Here is a 21765-nt window from a genome sequence, read left to right on the forward strand (position 1 = left end):
ACCTGAAGGAGTAAATGTAGTTGGCACTAAATGGATCTTCAAGAACAAGACTGATGAGCATGGAGAAGTAGTTCGTAACAAGGCAAGGCTTGTAGCTCAAGGATACTCACAGATTGAAGGAGTAGACTTTGAAGAAACCTTTGCTCCAGTTGCAAGATTGGAATCTATTCGACTGTTTCTGGGAATGGCGTGCATTCTGAACTTCAAAGTGCATCAAATGGATGTGAAAAGTGCTTTCCTCAATGGAGTACTTCAGGAGGAAGTTTATGTTGAGCAGCCAAAGGGATTTGAGGACCCAATGCATCATGACTACGTGTACCGACTGAAGAAGGCATTATATGGTTTGAAGCAAGCACCGCGTGCCTGGTATGAACGACTCACAAGGTTTCTGCTAGAAGCGGAGTACATTAGAGGGAGCAAAGACAAGACACTATTCTTCAAGGAGGTTGAAAAAGATATAATCATCGTTCAAATCTATGTGGATGACATTATTTTTGGAGGCACGTCACAGAAGCTGGTTGATGAGTTTGTTCAGAATATGACTCAAGAGTTTGAGATGAGCATGTGTGGCGAACTGAAGTACTTTCTTGGACTTCAAGTGTTCCAGTCAGAGAAAGGTGTCTTCATCTCTCAGAGTGCATACGCTAACAGTTTGGTAAAGCGATTTGGTATGGAGAATTCCAAAGTTTTTAGAACACCCATGAGTACATCACTGAAGCTTTCACGAGATGAAGCAGGAGAAGATGTGGATGTCAAGCTCTATCGAGGGATGATTGGTAGTCTGTTGTACTTGACAGCGAGTCGACCAGATCTGTCATTCAGTGTTGGTGTGTGTGCACGGTATCAAGCCAAGCCTAAGGTATCACACCTGAATGCAGTAAAGAGGATTATCAAGTACGTCAAAGGAACAGAGAGCTTGGGCGTGTATTACTCGAAGAATTCCAACAACAACTTGGTGGGATACTGTGATGCTGATTGGGCAGGATGTGCTGATGATAGAAAAAGTACCAGTGGAGGATGTTTCTTTCTTGGAAACAATATTATCTCGTGGCTGAGCAAGAAGCAGAACTCTGTATCACTTTCTACGGCAGAAGCAGAATATATTGCCATGGGTAGCTGTTGCTCACAACTTATCTGGATGAAGCAGATGTCAGCTGATTATGGAATGCAATCGGGTCCCTTTCTTGTGTATTGTGACAACAAAAGTGCAATTGATATCTCGAGGAATCCGGTCCAACATTCAAGGACGAAGCACATTGACATAAGGCACCACTTCATCAGAGAATTAGTTGAAGACAATCAGGTAGTAATCGAACATGTAGTTACTGATTTACAGTTGGCTGATATATTCACTAAATCTCTTGAATTTAATCGATTTATCACACTAAGAAATGCAATTGGTGTGTGTAACCTTGATTGTTGAGTCAAGTTGTGCAGAGAGTAGTGCAGGTGCTGGTTCGGGATGTACATATAATTCAGATTGGTTTTGGAACCGAAAACGCTGTGGAAAAGAGCTGCTTGATATGCCGTCAGTGTTGTAATGGTACAGGTTTCACGTCAATCTGTGGCCCCCCCCCCTCTCAATAAAAAGAGCCAGAAATGTTACAGAAAGATGCTCAGAAAATAAAAAAATTTTGATTGATTGATTCATGATGGGAAACAACAGGGGTTTCACAGCGCGAGAATAAAGAATGAAAACCGGCAACATTGATGAAGGCATATCAATATGAAAGCTAGCCATAAAAAGACAATTGGCTGCACCAGAATATAAGATCTAGGAAGAGTTATATGTGCAGCTTGAATCAAGCACTGAGGCAACTCATGAAGCACTTCACATGAATGGTAACTGAACTGAACTAATCTAATGCTTTATATTAACTTTGATTCAGCCAATTGTGAGTTGTGACTCGTGTTTTATTACTATCTTGAAAGTCTGATGATACATTAATAATTCACGAATGTGTCTAATGTCTATGTGTTTGGATGAGAGAAATTAAATGTTGTAGGAATACAAAGGAGAGGATAAAAAGTCAGGGACCAGATCTGCAATATCAGAAAAGTTGATTCAGTTTTATTCCGTTAAGGGAAGTAGTGGGGAACAAGCCCTAGAAAATCTCCATCGTGCTTAAGAAGCTCAATCTCGCAGCCTCTCTTCATCTCTCACACAATTTTCACACAGAAACTGACATCTATCATGGTGAAAGCAAAGAAATCAGCTCAACAAGCCGAATCATTCAGGGAAGAGAAGCATGCAGAGGCTGAAGGAAGTCGGAGGTCACTTTCTGATGGTGAACCTGAATCGCCTCCACCGAGAAACGATATGCCTGTTTCTGATGTACTTCCTGAGGTGACTGAGGAGCTTGACTCGTTCAACACCGCGAATGAGAAAGCTGCTTCAGAAGATAGCGATGAAAGAACTCCGGGTCTTGGGGAAGAGCCATCTGCGAAAGTGCCTGAAGCAGATCTGCAACCGCTAATCGGATCCTCTAATGCTGACATTCAAGATGTTTCCGTCACTGATAAATCGACGGAAGAAAAGGATGAGTCTGCTTTACAGATGGTGGCCGTTGAAGATGAGAAGGAACAGAGTGGAGCTGATGTTGAATCCGGCAAGGCGGGTGATGACGAACCCAAAGATGATGAAGCTTCACAGAAGGAAGTGAGAAAGAAACGAGTGCTGCAGCGATTAGGGTTGCGTTCCGCAAAACAGAGGAAGACAGGGGAGTCTAGTAGACCAACTCAATCTCAATTTCTCACACCAGGAGATGCAGCCAAGTCTCCATATTTGGCTAAGGAAGCAGAAGCCTCACCTCGGTTGAGATCGAGAAGGTCTGGAGACAAAAGTGCTGAACCAATGCCTCCTCTCATCAAGAAAAGGTATGATCAGTTCCTTAAGCGTAAGGTACTTGCTGAGCGTTCGGTAGATTTGAAGGAGGCTGATCAGTGGGGGTACTTGACGGTTATTAAAAAGGGGTCTATGGAATCAACTGTCTCGAATCTTGCTGTGTATGTTGAGCAAGTTATAGCTGAGTTCTATGCAGGTCTGCCGAGTACCAAAGCTGAAGCAGATGTTGATGAAGTAATTGTCTCTGTGAGGGGACAAACGTACAAGTTCTCACCTGCGCTCATCAACAATACCATCGATTGGGAACCACTTTCTGAGGATGAAGTGGAGGAAGATGCAACTTTGGATGAAATCTCAGTAACCGAGTTGGCTTCATTCATCACTGGAGATACGAGGACAGAATGGGAAGGTCTCACTACGGCGGATCATACTCCATGCTACGGTGCTTTGATGATCATAGTTGCTTACAACTGGATTCCCTCTACTCACAAGACGTATGTCTCACTTGAGAGGGCAAGGCTGATCTACAAGATGGCTCATGGAGTCTGTGCTGACTTGGGTAAGATGATGTTCAGACAGATTCTCAATCTTGGAGTGACTCAGGTCAATGATGCACGTTGGTTGATCTTCCCTCGCTTGATCATGGCACTTCTCCAAAGCCAGCATGCAGTTCCATCTTATCCCAGTGACAAGCTTCAACGTCCGGTTCCTTACAAGAAGGATAAACGCGTGGGTGAGATCTATGAGCAAAGACTAGCTAAAGGAAAGGCACCATCTAGAAGTGAACCAAAGAGAAGCTCTACCAGGACAACACGTCAGTCATCTCCTGCTCCGAGTCCTGCTCCACGAACTGCTACACCAAGCTCCAGGACTGCACCACGACGCGTATCTGTCTATGAGCTTGGATCAGTTGCCATTCCTCAAGGACCGCTTAACCGTGTTGATTTGCAAGTGGCCTTACAGGACACAACACGAGCTCTTCAGGCGCTAGCTGAGATAGTTCAGGATCTTCAGAGCGTTATAGCAGGTTAGTTTTTCTCTCTATGAACATGTGATTTATTTTACTTGGTGTTTTTAATCCGTGTGCTCACAAGCAGGGGGAGAAGAAGAAGACTAAGAAGACCAAGATTGTGGGGGGGAGCTGTGTTATTTTTTTATGTCTATGTTATTTCAATTGCACCACTTGTTGCAATTCCTTGTTATCCATGTTTTCAGACTGGCTAAGATTATGGGGGAGCATTTGCATATGCTATCTTTTGATATTATGTATTAATTTGCTTGAACCCGTTTTTAGGATAATATAAGTATGTTCTTAATTGTCTTGAGTTGGTTGAATTAACATTTAGACATATATACTTGTGTTGTTGTGTGTGGTTTGTTTTTGTCTTCTATCTCAGGTACTTGTGAGACGACGAATTAAAAAGGGGGAGATTGAAGGTGTATGGGAAGACGATGCTGTAGCAGAGCTGAAGTAGTTCATGAAGTGTGACATGAACTACTACATCAGAGAGGCGGTTCGTGAGAAGCACGTATCAAGACCGATGCATTAAAAGAAGATTTAATGAAGAGGGACATTAAAGGAAGACTTGAAGAAGAAGCAATCGATCTAAAGAGAAAAAGAAAGATTGGCTTATTCGCTGAAGTAAAAGAAATGGAAAGTTTTCATTGGGTAGTTAGATTAGATCTAGGGCTTCCTCAAAGATATATAAGGAAGCCGTGGCACTGTGTTAAGGTTTAACACACAGGGAGAGCTTTTAGCAATAGAGAGTTTTGTACGTCCTAAGAAGGAGAAGCAAAGCATCTAGGGGTTAAGAGCTTAGGTGGTTCAGAGTCTGTCTTAGATCTCTGAACGAGTTGACTAGCAAACAAGTCGAGGTTTGTCTTGAGCTTGTTTGATTTATTGCTTTTAATAAGAAGTTGTAAGAGCTTTTAAAAAAATAAATATAGTCGTATTTCTTGGATTTGAATAACCTTGTACTACTGTGTATTCTACATAGCATAGCTTGATTATCTTACATTAACATAATAGTCTTACACATTCGTGGCAAACCTCTCATTCTTATATCAATCATACACAATCGTGAAAAAATGAATAATTTGGGAAATTTCTAATATTTTGAATAAAAGCTATTCGACTGGTTAAAAAAAAATTCAAATATTTTGTATAAAAAATATTAGGTTTAAAAAAATGTTTGTAGAATATTAGGTTAAATTATATTTTGAAAACTCGGATGCCTATTGCATTTTCAATATTAGTTTTTTTAATAGAAACTTACGAACCGCTCGGTTACTTTGCTTTCGTTTTCGGTTCTCTGTTTATAGAATTACGCCTATTCTTATTTAAAGAAAAATATTTGTTCATTTATTTATTTATTTTAAAATACTTGTCGTTAATATATAAGATTAATTAATATATTTAAGTAGTGTGACATAGAAGATGAATTAACATAATGAGAGTGATTGGCTGGGTGGTAACAAGTCACTTTAAGTAAAACAATGTTTCAACATTATCTAGTTTCAAATCTGTCGGTGTATGGTTTAAGTGCAGACGTTGGTGTTGTTGTGCTCCTGGGTTCAATTCATCGTAGGAGAAATGCTTTACGCCATAAAATATCAGCACCAGCCCCGTCTTGGCCTAGAGGATTATGGGCATCGGCCCAGAACCTCTAGATAATCAAAAAAAAATATGTTAGTATATGATGTATATATATATATAAAATACAAAATGAATTAATTGAGTTTAATCCAATTAAAATGAAAGATTTGGTGACAAATAAAGAGTTTTAAAATGGATGGTTTGATCGTAAAAAGAAATGAAATCAAATTAAGATTGTGTAGGACCAAAATTAAAGACGGAAAACTTGGTAGTCAAGTCTTTTACTTCCTCTACATTAATGCACCATCATAATTAGGGTTATTTTCTTCCTTGCCAATCTCTTGCATATCTTATTCACCATGTCTCTGCTTCTCAACCATCCCTTGAAACTATGCTTTAGGAGACCTGTGCTGGTAAGATCCTCTCCGCTTGTCTCAACTTCCTTGCCGCAAACCGCTCCTTGTTTCATCTTCGCCGCTGGCAGCTGGGGACCTAATGAGGCAAAACTCCGTGTTTTGTATGCTGATCAACCTCACGGCATTGATAAGGTTGTGCCTTGGGACTTGGTGTATGACACTGATTATTCGGTAACCATCGGGTCATCCCATGGTTGGGTGGCTACTTTGAAGAAAGACGGCATACTGCGTCTCCAAGACGATCTAAACCCAAGTGCATCGTATACGGACCCGAAACGCATCCCTTTACCTCCTCTTGTGACTCTGCCTCATTGCCAAACCCAAATCGTCACCAACGTGTCAATGTCCACGTCTTCCCCTGAGGATGAGGACTGTGTCGTGGCTGTCAAGTTCTTGGGACCACAGATCAGCTTTTGCAGACCAGCTCAAAGAAACTCAGAGTGGACCAACATCAGGATCGAGAACCCCTGCTTCTTCTCCTCACGTGTCATGTTTTCCAAGAAAGATGAGATGTTTCTCATGCCTGGTTCTGGTGGTCATCTCATCGCATCATGGGATCTCCTCCTCAAAAAGAACACCAAGTTGCAGAACTTGTGCTTGGATAACCTTCCAAGCTTTCAAAGAAGAAACGAGAGCTTCTGGAAGCGTGCTGCAAAAGCGAACACTTGGTGGAGTCAAGAAGCACCGGTGAGACTTTCTTGATCAAGTGGTACAAGAAGACAACCAAGATCTTCAAAGGCGTTGCCAGGATGAAAACAAAGGCTTTGATGGTGTTCAAGCTAGACGGACTAGGAAACGCTGTTTACACTAAAGACATTGGAGATCTAGCCATTTTCCTCTCCAAGTCTGAACCATTCTGTGTCAATGCTAGCTCCTTTCCCGACGTGAACCCTAATATAGTCTTTTTGAACGATGAGGACGAACTCGCCATCGTCTGTCCTACTCATATCTCGCCATTCATTAGCGATGTAACTGGTAACTGCACATTACCCGTTTTTTTCTTTCCACCTCAAAATATAGAGAGTTGAGTTGAGTTAGTTATGCTTCCTTCATTATGTTTAATCAGCGCAATCATCCATCCATGCATTCTCTGTTGATTAAATTCGCTTGATTTTATATGAAATTAATATGGACCTTCTTTGGAGCTTCAGTAGTTCCATATTTTGGTTGCACAATACTCTTGACTTTGCTTTAAGTCGTATGGACATCAGTTGTGGCACCATATCATAGTGTCTTTATCTAAGATTTTTTCTTTCGCGATTTTTTTTTTTAAATTTCCTAGATAATTTGGTTTTTAGCAACTTGCAAAGAGACTGAATTTATATGAACCAACCATTTACAAGTGATCATAGATACATGTAATCAAATAACAATGTTCCAGTGATGATTCAGTCCATTCTAAAGTTCACTATATGCAATCAAACGAGGAAAAAAAATTGATTCCTGTAAAAAAAACATACATGCTAAACTGTCCATCGCTATCCATCCCTTATTCGCAAGATTCTGTAAAGAACAAACCAGTTTTTATGACCATGTCTTCTCATTGTTCTAAGGTATACAGTGGGAGATATGTTCTATTACGAATGTTGAGAGGACATTGGTTATGAAAATTTCAGATTGCAACGATCATGTTTCTCATGTGTTTCTTCCATGTCATGACTCATTGTGGCAAATCGTGATCATCTTTTTTAGCACAATTGTGAAGAAAGTCTCCGCCTTTAGACATCTCCGAAACTTCAACCTTCAACACACACACACCAAGATCGAACCTTCTCTGTTTTACTCTGTCACCCAACACACACAGAACAGAGCTTCACAAGAAACAGAGTAGTAAAGAACACATAACAGAGGAAAAGAGAACAGAACAAAGCGCAAATGATAACCCAGTTACACCCGTTAACGAGGGTGTTAGTCTGGGCCGGGAACGGTATCCCGGAATCCACTAGATATCAGAGATTACAAGTGTATTTTAACCTCAAGACCTTTTCAGTATCTATCTTGGTTTAAACCTAGCTTCTAATCTCTCAAGAACACTTACAAGCTTATACTTTGAGAGATGCTCTTGTTTTTGCTCACACTACTCTCTCACAACAACAACTCACTTAAATACAAAAATCATGTTTCTCATGTGTTTCTTCCATGTCATGACTCATTGTGGCAAATCGTGATCATCTTTTTTAGCACAATCGGAGGTTTGACCCCTCAAACAGTTATATCTTATATCCTCGTCATGGCAAAAGAAAAAAAATACAATAATGATCCAACTTTTGGGTTTGCATGTCTCGATACTATACAACTCTATAAGCGTTGTTTAGATAATCTCATTACCGAATTTGAATTTTTTTAACTTCCTCATGTTACTCTTAATAAGGTATTGGAACGGCACTATATATTTTGGTGCTGTTCGTTTCCTCATCTGGATGATCCATCTAGGTGAAGATGCAAGTTGATGTTCGTTTTGTACATTAAAATGCTACATCCAGATGGATCACCCAACTGCAATTATGAAAACTCAGCTCAAATTCTCATCCAAATGAGGGTGAGTCTTCACGGAGCATCTGGGTGAAGGTGAGTCTTCACCAAAAATTTGATAATTTTTTATGTCAAAACAAAAAAGATTCTCGCCAAAACCGAAAATGCAATTTTTTTATCAAAATCGGAAAACATAATTTCTCGTCAAAACCAGGAAAACGTAATTTCCCGCCAAATCGGAAAACATAATTTCCCGCCAAAATCAAAAAACGTAATATCCCGCCAAAATTATTCGTCGAAATCGGAAAAACACAATTTTCCGCCAAAATCGGGAAAACGTAATTTCCCGCCAAAATCAAAAATCGGGAAAACGTAATATATTCATGAGTAATAGTTTTGACCGCTCGAATGGCAACAACATACTTGCTTGAAGATAACAATTAACAAAGTTCAAAAATAAAAAATTGCAATATGTACTAGACATCAAGGACACACTGACACAAAAATAGCAAAGAGATTTTTATTTTTATTTTTTTGAACACAAACTTGTTTTCATTCAAACTCAAATTTCTGCAATACAATAGAAAGAGAGAATTATCCATCCTCTTTTGACAAGAAAGATAAACTACAATAGATATAAATAAGCTAAGCATGATAAGTCTTCAAAGGAAGACTTAATAGTACAAGTCCATTATATATTATCATCTGCATTTCTACTAAACCTAACGCATTCTAAATCTCTAGACAAGTACTCAAAGACTACGAAGATTAATGGTAATTATTTTTTTACTTTCTTGGAATAATCTCTATATTTGTATTGGTGTTGGAACTTGGAAGGTGGAGCCTACAATAACTTTCTCTACAACTTCTGTAAACATGGATAGATTTCTTTTGGTACATAAAGAGAGAGATTTTGTTTCATGATCTTGTTCATGTTCATCATCTGAGGAAACAAACAACAAGATAATTATATTTTAGGCTGCAATAAACTGCTCCTCTTTGAATAAACTAAAGTTTGAGGTCGATGAGAAACTTCACAGTGATTTCAAATGAGGAGAAATCTTGAGAAATATATGACAAACTTGTGAGCTTTATAAAGAACTTGTCACCCAGCGCTAGCACTCGCAAGACTATCTATGTAAAGAAAATTACCACTTATTTGGCCAAGACCAGAAAGGATGTAATATATCATAAACTATGATTCACAATGCATCATCATGAGATGTCAAACACTATTGAAGTGCACGTGTCTCACATGAAAAATGTAAAAAAGGATTTGATGTTTGAAAGATTCAGAAAACAGAAAAGACAAAGACACAAAACTCAATATATGGGTTGAGGTGGAATCTGGTACGGGGCAGAGCTGGTAGAATTTTCACTGTGGATGGTTGAATCTTCCAGTGAGGCACTTCCAAATTCGTCAACATCATCGAAAAAAATTAGGTTAGCTTTCAGGTCGACAGGAAACGAGCTTGCAGTGACAGAGAATGGTTCAGACTTTGAGAGGAAAATACAGAGATCTCCAATGTCTTTAGTGTAAACGGCGTTTCCTTTTTGGTCGATATTAAACACCATTAAAAACTCTGTTTTCATTTCCTTGGTGGTCTCGGGGAGTGTCTTCCTATACCTCTTAACCAAGAAAGTATCACCGGTGGATTCCGACTCGACTAAGTACTCGGTCGTGCAACACATATCCATAAGCTCCCTTTTGGCCTTGGACATCTTGGGGAGGTTTCTGAAACGCAGTTTCTGAAGCTTGGGACTATGCTTGTACTCATGGAGATCCCATGATCCGACCAGGTGGCCTCCAGATCCGACAAGGCGAAACATCTGGTCTTTCTTGGAGAACATGACATGGGAGTTGTAGAAACAAGAGTTTTCTATTTTGACGTTGATCCACCCGTATTTACTTCGAGTGGGTCTGCAAAAGCTGAGCTGAGGTCCTAAGAACTTGACAGCCACGACACAGTCCTCGTCCTCTGGAGATGATGAGGACATGGACACGTTGGTGACAAGTTTGGTTTGGCAGTGAGGCAGAGTTACAAGAGGAGGCAGCGGGATGCGTTTCGGATCGGTGTCGGATGCACAAGGGTTGAGATCGTCTTGGAGACGCAAAATCCCGTCGTCCTTGAGAGTGGCTACCCAGCCGTTGGACGATCCTATCACTTCACTTTCGTTCATCAACTCCATAGGTACCTTCTTTTGCAAGTAATTTACGGGGTCGGGGCCATCCCAAAGGACCTTGAGTCTTCCGAGATCTCCTCCACAAGGAACAGCCTTGAGGATGGAACAAGGAGGGGTTTGCATGAAGGAAGGTGAGAAGGCGTCAGAGATGCGTGGAGAAGATCTGACCAGCACAGGTCTCCGAAAGCATAGCTTCGACGGATGGTTGAGAAGCAGAGACATGACGAATCAGATTGAAAAACCCTAACTGATGGATAAGTAACACAGAGGAAGAGACTTGTACATCTATAATGAAGAAAGAAAACCCTAATTCTAATGAGTAATATTCGCATTAATACAGAGGAGGTGAAAGACTTGCCAACCAAGTTTTCAGCCTTTAATTTTGGTCATACACAATCTTAATTTGATTTCATTTCTTTTTACGATCAAACCATCCATTTTAAAACTCTTTCTCCACCGAATCTCTGCATTAAAACCATGATTTTGTGACTACCATACAAAAAAAAGAAGTCTTTACGAAAATTACTTATAGATGGAAAATACAAAATGAATTAATTGAGTTTAATCCAATTAAAATGAAAGATTGGGTGGCAAATAATCTATACTATTAAAGCAAAATACCTAATAGATTTTTGCCACTACCTTTTAAAGTTATTTACATTGTTATTCCATTGCCTTTTTAATTTCTTTTAAATATTTTGGTCAACTATATATTCAACCAATTAGAAACAAGATAGTTTAAAACAATAATTATCGAGCAAATAATAAATGCATGCAAGGAGAATATCTTTTGGGCTGTTACGCAAAAGATAACTTATGCTATTTGGAAATCTAAATAACTGGTCCTACATTAATAATAACACATCTATTGATATAGTTATTTATAGTTTACTGTGGTAAAAATGATGAACTCTCTCAATCATTTTTTTGCTAAGTCATTCTCTTCCTTATATATTATATTTTTGAAAAATGTTTTTATAAAATTGCACCAAGTTCACGCCAATGCATATGAAACATATGATTCCAGTCTCATCACCTTTAGAGTTTATATAATCAGTTCAGAAACATATAATATTTTCTAAATGCATGATATGATCAAAATTAAATTCTCCCTTTCACCATTAGAATTTATTTATGGAAAGAAAAATATTTTCTTAAAATAATATCATTTTGACCATATTTTTAGCAACTATCAAACTTTCAAAAATATGATCTCTAAATCAACAAAAGATTTTTTTTCAGAATCTTATCTACAAATTCAAAAAAGTCGAAAAACTTCTGCATATCTTAATAAAAGTTAATAACCTAATGCAATTAAAGACTAAAAAGAATTTCATTCTATGACTATCTTGCTTAAATATACCTTAAATTCTCAAAATAAAAAATCTATACTATTAAAGCAAAATACCTAATAGGTTTTTGCCCTTAGTTATTTGCATTATTTACAATGGCATGCCATTATGTTTTGATATATGGAAATTAGTATTAAGTACCAATCGAATATTGCTATTTACCGTAAATGAGTATATATATTGATACCATCAAAAACAATACCCTTTTTGAAATCTTCATAATTTTTGTTAAGTATCACAAATGTGCCGTTGGGATATTTATACAAAATAATTCTTTTTTCAAAGCTATTCGAGATATTCATTAAGCATGTTTAAGGATTTACTGCCCCTTTAAAAATCTGTAATCATTAAACCCATTTCTTCGTACTTTATGATATTATTTTACAACAATATAATTTCTGTTTATAAGTTATCTACGTGACATAGTTAAAAAGTACACAACCTTAAAATATAATAGAGTTTACATATAATACTCTTAGACTATACAACTATTAAATGTTACTTTTAAAAAACTAATATATTTGACATCCTCTATATAGAGATGAAAACCTTTTTTTTTTTTGCTGAAAACCTTATATATACACACATAAGAAAGTATCAATTAATTCATATTTTTAACTCTATATATTTGGACACCCGGTATATAAATTATTTTCTCTATATACAAACACAATAAAATATCGATTTGTACAAACATGATATATTGCAAAAAAATAAACCTGTATAGAATTGTTAACCTAGGTAATATCATAATAAATATACAAAATATTGTTTAAACATTATATGTAATTATATTACAAAAATTAGAATCCGCTTTTTCAAAAAAAATATATTACAAAATTCTTAAACTAAATTAATTTCAAATTTTTAAAAAATTATATTATAATCATTAAACTAAATTAATAGGTCAAAATCATTCAAATTAAATATTAAATATGAAATATTTTAAAGTATTAGTTGTTCAAAAACAAAATCAAATATTAAATAGTTTAAAATATTAATTACATTAAATATATTTTAAAAACAAATACAATTACTAGAATTGTTTAAATAATTAGGTTAAAATATAATTAAACACACGATAATACTATTAACAATTATTTTGACCCACACACACAATGAAATGAAACCAAAACATCCCAGTCTAAACGACACACCCGATAATTCATATACAATAGGTTTATATTAAATAAAAGTAACTGGAGACTGTATCATTCTAATCAATTTTAAAAAAATAATATCTCCTGCGCTTCTAGTAAAGAGTTTTAAAATGGATGGTTTGATCGTAATAAAAAATGAAATCATATTAAGATTGTGTATGACCAAAATTAAAGACGGAAAACTTGGTTGTCAAGTCTTGTACTTCCTCTACATTAATGCGAATATATAACACCCATCATAATTAGGGTTATTTTCTTCCTTGCCAATCTCTTGCATATCATATTCAACCATGTCTCTGCTTCTCAACCATCCCTTGAAGCTATGCTTTAGGAGACCTGTGCTGGTAAGATCCTCTCCGCTTGTCTCAACTTCCTTGCCGCAAACCGCTCCTTGTACCATCCTCCTCGCTAGAACCTGGGGACCGGCATCAAATAATGAGGCAAAACTCTGTGTTATATATGCTGATCAACCTCACTTGATTGATCTGGATAAGGTTGTGCCTCGGGACTTGGTGTATAACACTGATTATACGGTAACCATAGGGTCATCCCATGGTTGGGTGGCTACTTTGAAGGAAGACGGCATACTGCGTCTCCAAGACGATCTAAACCCAAGTGCATCGTATACGGACCCGAAACGCATCCCTTTGCCTCCTCTTGTGACTCTGCCTCATTGCCAAACCCAAATCGTCACCAACGTGTCAATGTCCACGTCTTCCCCTGAGGATGAGGACTGTGTCGTGGCTGTCAAGTTCTTGGGACCACAGATCAGCTTTTGCAGACCAGCTCAGAGAAACTCAGAGTGGACCAACATCAGGATCGAGAACCCCTGCTTCTTCTCCTCACGTGTCATGTTTTCCAAGAAAGATGAGATGTTTCTCATGCCTGGTTCTGGTGGTCATCTCATCGCATCATGGGATCTCCTCCTCAAAAAGAACACCAAGTTGCAGAACTTGTGCTTGGATAACCTTCCCAAGCTTTCAAAGAAGAAACGAGAGCTTCTGGAAGCGTGCTGCAAAAGCGAACACTTGGTGGAGTCAAGAAGCACCGGTGAAACTTTCTTGATCAAGTGGTACAAGAAGACAACCAAGATCTTCAAAGGCGTTGCCAGGATGGAAACAAAGGCTTTGATGGTGTTCAAGCTAGACGGACTAGGAAACGCTGTTTACACTAAAGACATTGGAGATCTAGCCATTTTCCTCTCCAAGTCTGAACCATTCTGTGTCAACGCTAGCTCCTTTCCCAACTTGGACCCGAATAGAGTCCATTTGAGAGATGTGGACGAATTCGCCGGCGTCTGTCCTACTCATATCTCGGCATTAATTAGCCGTGTAACTGATGACTTCACAATCCCTACCCCTTTTTACATTCCACCTCAAAATATTGAGTTGAGTTAGGTATGCTCCCTTCATTAAATATGGACCTTCTTTGGAGCTTTAATCGTTTCATATTTGGTTGGACAATAGTCTTGACTTTGCTCTAGTATAGTCGTACCGACATTTGTTTCCTTGGTATGTTAAGCATCTTATTCTTCATGTTTCCAAAGCAAGAGCTCTGCTTGATCTTGCTCCTTTTCATCATTTCAGTGGCACGTGTCTTTATCTAAGATTTCTTCTTTTGAGAATTTTTTTTTTTAATTTCCTAGATAATTTGGTTAGTAGCAACTCGTAAAGAGAGTAAATTTATTATATAAACCAGCCATTTACAAGTGATCATAGAATACATGTAATCAAATAACAATGTTCCAGTGATGATTAGTACATTCTAAAGTTCAATATATATATGCAATCAAATGAGGAAAAAAAATTGATCTCTATAAAAAAAACATACATGCTAAACTGTCCATCGCTATCCATCCCTTATTCGCAAGATTCTGTAAAGAACAAACCAGTTTTTATGACAATGTCTTTTCATTGTTCTATGGGATATGTTCTATTACGAATGTTGAGAGGACATTGGTTATGACAATTTCAGATTGCAAAGATCATGTATCTCATGTGTTTCTTCCATGTCATGACTCATTGTGGCAAATCGTGATCATCTTTTTAGCACAATCGGAGGTTTGACCGCTCAAAACAGTTATATCCTAGCCCTGGCAAATAAATACAAACAATTAGATAACTCATTACCGAATTTTGAATTTTTTTTAACTTCTGATGGTATTCTTAATAAAGGTTTTTGAATGGTCACTATATTCTTTCCATATTTATAAATTTCTATGAGTCAAACAATTTTGACCGCTCAAATGGCAACATAATACTTGTTTAACGATAACAATTAACAAAGTTCGAAAAAAAAAATTGATATATGTACTAGACATCCAGTGCCGTGCGTAGAGTATTTGGGGCCTAAGGCAAAAGATAATTCATTTTATTTTAAATAATAACAAAATAGTAATATTAGCTTATTCAAAAATAGTAATATTAGCGTAATAATAATTTTTAATATAAAAGGTAAATAAAAATAATTTCTATATATTAATTTTGGATTTTCAAATTATTATATGAAAGAAAAACTATACAAACTTCTAATGGCAAAAGAGGTTATATTTGTTTAGTGAGAAATTTTACATATGTGTATTTAAATCCTATACAGAGAAAAAGTTTTCAACATTAAAAAGATGGTAAGTGTCCACAATAATAAATAAAAATAGAGATGAATGTTCGAAAATTAATTATTAAAAGACTACATTGTTTTTTAGGTAATTATCTTGACATTTTGTTTATGAATATCTGTAAATTTGGGGCCCCAAAAATGATAAATATGAGAGGGGCCTGAGGCCAATGCCTCAAAACTTACACCTTAGGCACGGCTCTGTAGACATCAAGGACACACTGACACAAAAACAGCAAGAGAATACAAAAGAAGCTTAACTGTACAAATCCATTATCATATGATTTTCCACTAAACCTAGCTACCAGTCTAAACCTCTATGTCGATGAGAAGCTTCAAAATAATTTCAAAGTGTGAATATATGCAATCAAATGAGGAGAAAATCTTCACAAATATATTACAAACTTGTGAGCTCTATTAAAACAACCGTCCAGCGCTAGCTCATCTCTCACTCGCAAGACTATGTAATGAATCAAAACAAGAGAGGATGTAGGTCCATATATTTTAAATTATGATTCAAAATGCATCATCGTGAAGACGCGGAGATGTCAAAAATTATTGAATTGCATGTGTCTCACATGAAAAATTGAATGATTTAGAAAAATAAAAGACAAGACGCGAACTCAATTCCAAAGAACTAAATATATGGATTGAGGTGGAATATGGTCCGGGGCACAGTTGGTAGAATTTTCACTGAGGATAATAGCTGAATCTTGCAAAATGGCAAATCCAAATTAAAAAAAAATATTCGGTGGCAAAGAGTTTTAAAATGGACTTTTTTGCACCGAGACGGAAGTAGGGACGAGAAACGACAAAATTAAAATATCTCGGCACATATATATGTCGAAAATATATATAAGCTATCCATAATTGACAAAATTGAAAAAAAAAAGACTACACAAAAATTTTAGCATAAAAATTACTTCAATATATTATTTTAAATAATAGATTAAATAATGATTAGACATTTTTATCAAAATTTGATTCATCTAATAAAGAGTTCGTGATAAGCTGAGAAATAAGATTAAAAGTTAGAAATTTACTTCCTTTTAGTTTTTAGAAAAAAAAGTAAATGATTTAGCTTAAGATACAACTTAAATGGCGGATCAAAATCTAGTACAACCTTATAATCTCTAACAAAAATAGTAAAAATACACAATTTTAGTTAGATTACAAAATCATAGATTACAAAAAAAGTATACCCCGCCTAGTATATAATATTTTAAAGGATTATATTCAAAGTGGCCAAATAGTTAATAAACCCTTATTAGTTAATTAGTTAACCTAATATTCAAAGCGTTAGTTTGGTATTTTTTCTTGTCAACACAGATTGAAAAGAAAATAAACTTCACAGAATGTTTTTCATTCAACAGGTTTGGTCTTAGTGAATGTCAGTACCATATATTTAACAATTATTGGGTAGCATATTACATACAAACTGTCAATTTGCGAATCATAGCTATAGATAGTCGAAATTTAATCATTTAATAATTATTAGACAAGGACCCATGCCTTGCACAGAATAAAAAATACATTTAAAATAATGCTATGTAATAATGTATACTAGATTTTGATCTTTACTGGTGTATGTTTTTATAAAATATGTTGTTTTCGTGTTAATATTAGAGTTGGACAAAAACTCCGAATCTAAAAAGTTAAACTGATCTCTATCCAAAAAGAAATACCAAACCCGAATCGTAATTGATTGAATATCAATTTTTTTGGTATTTAGAGAACAAAATCGAATTTGCTCCGAACCAAAGTACTTCAGATACCCGAATGTATTCAAAATAGATTTATATATTTATATAAAAACCGAAGTATTTTCTATTTTGGTTTTAAATATATATTTTTGACAATGTTTGTGACTTTACAAATAAATTTATTATTATTATAAATTCTTTTGTGATTTCGATTTTATTTATGTATAAATACAGATTAATTTATTTTAGATTAGTAATATGATTGTTTAATATTATATAGGTCAACAAAATAGTGTTTGATTATTATTGCTTTAGTTTTTTTTTGTTATTAATGCACACTTGCGATTAATTTTGATAAAATGTATATATTTATACAAAATCTAATATGTAAGTTGATGTAAAAATTATATTTGTTATTATATTTAGTTTATATATATATATATATATAATATTAAACAATCATATTACTAACCTAAAATAAATTAATTTGCATTAGGTTAGTAATATGATTGTTTAATATTACAGTTTATATATATATATATATATATAAACTAAATATAATTAAAAATATAACTTTTACATCAACTTACATATTAGATTTTATATATATATATATATATATTTTTATCAAAACTAATAACAACACAAAACTAAAGCAATACTAATCAAATATTATTTTGTTGATAGTTAAAAATAATTAAAATTATATGTAAATTTATCAGTTCATTAGATTAATTAACATTTTAATTTTACTAGTTTATTGTCAAATATGCCCAAAATTGTACACCTTTATAAATCAATGTTTCATGTATATAAATTTATCAAACATTCTTTTTTAAACAACAATCTTTGTGAAATGAAACTAATAGAAAAAGCCATGCGCTCATTGTTTCAAAATAAGTATAGCAGTCATTTGTAAGAGTACGTAGATATCTTTAATCGTATGTAAGTAATGCTAAGTCCACCCAGACTAAGACAAATAGACAATACTAAACCATCTTAACTAAATTTATAATCAGATAGTTACTGTTGCAGTAGCAGAGTGGTAACCATTTCCTTTGTTGCTTGAGGGAGACAAAAAGTTCGATTCTCGGCTGTAGCGTCAATGAAACAACAGTTGGTTAGACAAGGTAATTCTTTTTCAGGTATGAAAATGTACGTCGACTAAAATTGTTGAGATAGAAAATGGTCATTTTCCTTTAAAAGATGCAAGAGTCGACTCATAAATTGTTTAACAAAAATTAGCATAATAAGTCGAGCGATTTGACATCCTTTAACAACAACAACAACAAAAAAGACTAACCAAGTTTCCTTTGCAAAGCAATTTATTTCATGTTTTGTCCCATTTAGACTAATTTCTCCAGTGCTTCTACATACTTACTGACATAACCACTGATTATTCCAGAGCTAAGTAGAGACTCCTTCCACTTGGAATGGTTCCTCCTCACTAGGTTCCCTAGCTCGGTTAGTCTTTATCCATCAGAAGACCTGACCGCCCCGCTTATGTTCTCCTTTGAAAACCATCCTGTTTCATCTCTTTTCACCTCCATCGAGACCCCAAGTTCCTCACTCATTAGCCTGGTGTTGAATATTTGTTCACCCAAATGTGGAATAAAAACTATTTGGCAGTCATTCAATAGAGATTCCCACATTGACCCGAACCCGCAATGGCTCACAAAGCAACCTATTGATGGATGGGCCAATATCAGCGGCTGCTGCACCCATTCTCCCCAAACCACTCCACGCTCCTTAACCCGCTCTTCGAACCCTTTTGGTAAGGCTTCTTGGATTTTTGATGCACCTTTTGGTGGCTTTACCGCTACAAGAAATGGTAAACCGGTCAGCTCCATTCCTAAACAAAGTTCTTGAAATTGTTCCTTAATTATCAAGAATGATTTGGCTGCCAAGTGAACAATATACTACTGATCCTGGTTCGAACCGGTTCAACCAGTGATGCCATTGATCTTCGAGTGGCTTGCTATTGTCCGGCTCAGGAAGCATTGGACCCGTCAAGAGAACTTTTCTTTGAAATTTCTTTTCAATAAAATCACAAAATTTCCCTTCCATTTCCCGGCAAGTCCTTATCGATATGACATCACAGTTCACAAGCCCTGTCATGATACGTTCGTAAAACGTTACTCCATCACCAAATGACAAAGATTTGGTTTCTTTTCCGTGAAGCAACACCTTGGATGAAGGATACCCCGGAGGAGGTATAGCCAAGTCATCTGGACTACGACCGGGGACAAATGAGATAGCTACACATGCTGCGGAAATCGTTACAAAATTCACACTCTTGGCTCCATACTCTCTAGCTACGTCCGGAATCCAGTGAGCAAAATCAAAGAAAATAAGATCCGGTTTACCTAATTGAACCGCTTCTTCGACCTGACCGCGTGTGCGGTCCATAGCTGAGGCCAGAAAACTACCTAACGTGATGGGGATATCCGAGGTTGTTTCGGCGCCATCAGAGAGACCATCCACGGAAGGGATGGTAAGACTGCGAAAGATAATGGATTTTGGGAACAGATTGAGAGATTCGAGTTGCTTTAGAGCTTTCTTGGGGAGCAAGAAAGTGATTTTGTGCCCTTTTTCAGCTAGTTTGTTAGCCAGATGCAGAAATGCTGTCATGTGACCAAAACCAAACCATGGGAACATAAAAGCATGAAACCTTGATCCCATTTCTGTTTCTCCTCCTTTGATTTTTTTCTATTCTTGTTCTTGGAGTTCTTATGTTTTGTTTATCAAATTTCAGTTGCATTTGACCTGAAGTTCAGGAGAGTGTAGTATTGTGAGTTGAATGATTCAAGTCTGCTACGAATAAGCCAAATCTTTAGTTTCGAATTCATTTAAGTCTTTTACTATCTGCGATTTCCGTTTGCTATTTAGTTTCCGGAAATATCCCCTAATCTATAGCATAATTACAATTTCTGTGCTAATTACCTGCATAATCAAAACTATTATATACTATTTTTAATTATGCTTCCGGAAATATATCACAATCTTATGGAAATTGCAAAGATCATGAACTTCAAGATCGTTACGATTATGCCAAATCAACATTTGGGCAGTCATTAAATTCCGTGATTTCCTTTTTGTTTAAAGCTAATGTTCCGCTCAGAGTAAACTAAATATCATCAATAGAGTAATTTAATAATTTAAAAAAACTGTTAATAATGATGAAGAAAAAAAAATATAAGATCTATTAGCTTCTGGAAGTAATTCCCTTATCAGCTAATCTTATGGGACATGCGAAGATCATGTAATGCAACATGCCCTACTACATATCTATCTCTCCGACACAAACAAAACCAAACATGACCAACTAAACCGAAATTAACCGAACTAAATGGAAAGACTGAAAATGTTCATGTCTTCACAAGATCAATTAAGTTAAAGTTATGTTTAAACTTGCTGATATAACGATCAGCAAACCACATCACTCAAAATGCATCTCCACTTCTCATGATTCTTCCAAGGTCCGCAGCAAAAACAACATTATCTTTCCCTCTCAACCTCCACTTCTCATGATTCTTCCAAGGTCCGCAGCAAAAACAACATTATCTTTCCCTCTCAACCTCCACCGCCACCTCCATCCCCGTCATAAGCCTCACGCTCAAAATATGTTCACCGTGTTGTGGCGCCAAAACGATCTGACAAATCACTCATCAAAAGCTACTACATTGAACCAAACACACAATGGCTAACAAAGACAAATCCATGTGTACTTCTAATCTCTAATTAGTGGTAATCGTGGGAGAAAATAACCTTAATGACAAAAAGCTTGTCAAATATTGTTTTTAAGTAAATAATTTTGGACACTATATACATGAAAATATTATAATTTTAAACTACGTAACTGATGGAGGTTTATTTCTAAACCATTTCCAAAAATTGGCGTATGCCGTTATGTGCAGAGAGAACACGGTATTCTTTAGTAAAAGGCGAAAGAATAGTTCGCTTTGCCCTCACTGCACGGCTCCGTGATTTTTACAAGCGTTCTCTACGTCTCATTTATATAGTTCAGTTTCTTTAGTGTTCACGAGATGTATAACCGATGTGGGAGAAGAAGCTGTTGATTTATTAATGTTGATACATACGAGATCTGGACATTATATATCACAAATCCAATTTTCTCGCTCTGTTTTTTAATCTATGATATTATTAGCTTCGAATGACAATCGAAAACGTCTCGAGACGATAATCATAATTCAACAAAAAGAATGTTAAACTAAAGAATTGTAGGGCTTTACCCCGAAGGGAGCCCTTCCAGAAATTCTCAGAAGCATGGGACAAGCCCAGAGGCCAATGAGGGGGTTTGGAAATAGTTTTCAACCAGCAATAGACGCGCCTCGGTTAGTACCTCATTAGCTGCGTCATTGCCCCAAGCGCAAAGATGAGAAAGAAGTAGCACAGAGACTCTC

At 36.1% G+C, this 21765-nt stretch overlaps 2 protein-coding genes, 2 non-coding genes and 2 pseudogenes across 4 annotated transcripts; 2 read left to right on the forward strand and 4 right to left on the reverse strand.

Moving 5' to 3' along the window:
- Positions 1-5751: 5751 nt before the first annotated feature.
- On the forward strand, positions 5752-7012 carry LOC130509499 (uncharacterized; annotated as a pseudogene).
- A 2478-nt stretch (positions 7013-9490) lies between these two features.
- LOC108846583 (uncharacterized) lies at positions 9491-10913 on the reverse strand. The gene has a single exon (XM_018619804.2). It carries the CDS (start codon positions 10733-10735, stop codon positions 9653-9655), a length of 1083 nt encoding a protein of 360 aa, XP_018475306.2. The 5' UTR covers positions 10736-10913; the 3' UTR covers positions 9491-9652.
- Positions 10914-13262: 2349 nt separating this feature from the next.
- LOC108846512 (uncharacterized) lies at positions 13263-14631 on the forward strand. The gene has a single exon (XM_018619743.2). It carries the CDS (start codon positions 13316-13318, stop codon positions 14420-14422), a length of 1107 nt encoding a protein of 368 aa, XP_018475245.1. The 5' UTR covers positions 13263-13315; the 3' UTR covers positions 14423-14631.
- A 3968-nt stretch (positions 14632-18599) lies between these two features.
- Positions 18600-20162, reverse strand: LOC108846594 (UDP-glycosyltransferase 79B6-like; annotated as a pseudogene).
- Positions 20163-21207: 1045 nt separating this feature from the next.
- LOC130510333 (U5 spliceosomal RNA) lies at positions 21208-21322 on the reverse strand. Its single transcript, XR_008944006.1, has one exon. It is a non-coding gene; the product is annotated as a U5 spliceosomal RNA (small nuclear RNA).
- Positions 21323-21586: 264 nt separating this feature from the next.
- Positions 21587-21739, reverse strand: LOC130510328 (U4 spliceosomal RNA). The gene has a single exon (XR_008944005.1). It is a non-coding gene; the product is annotated as a U4 spliceosomal RNA (small nuclear RNA).
- Between the last annotated feature and the right edge of the window lie 26 nt (positions 21740-21765).

Source organism: Raphanus sativus, chromosome 3 (assembly GCF_000801105.2).
Source record: "Raphanus sativus cultivar WK10039 chromosome 3, ASM80110v3, whole genome shotgun sequence".
Classification (NCBI taxonomy): Eukaryota; Viridiplantae; Streptophyta; class Magnoliopsida; order Brassicales; family Brassicaceae; genus Raphanus; species Raphanus sativus.

Coding starts and splice junctions, on each gene's coding strand:
- LOC108846583 (XM_018619804.2), bottom strand. CDS start 10,735: ATGTCTCTGCTTCTCAACCATCCGTCGAAGCTATGCTTTCGGAGACCT.
- LOC108846512 (XM_018619743.2), top strand. CDS start 13,316: ATGTCTCTGCTTCTCAACCATCCCTTGAAGCTATGCTTTAGGAGACCT.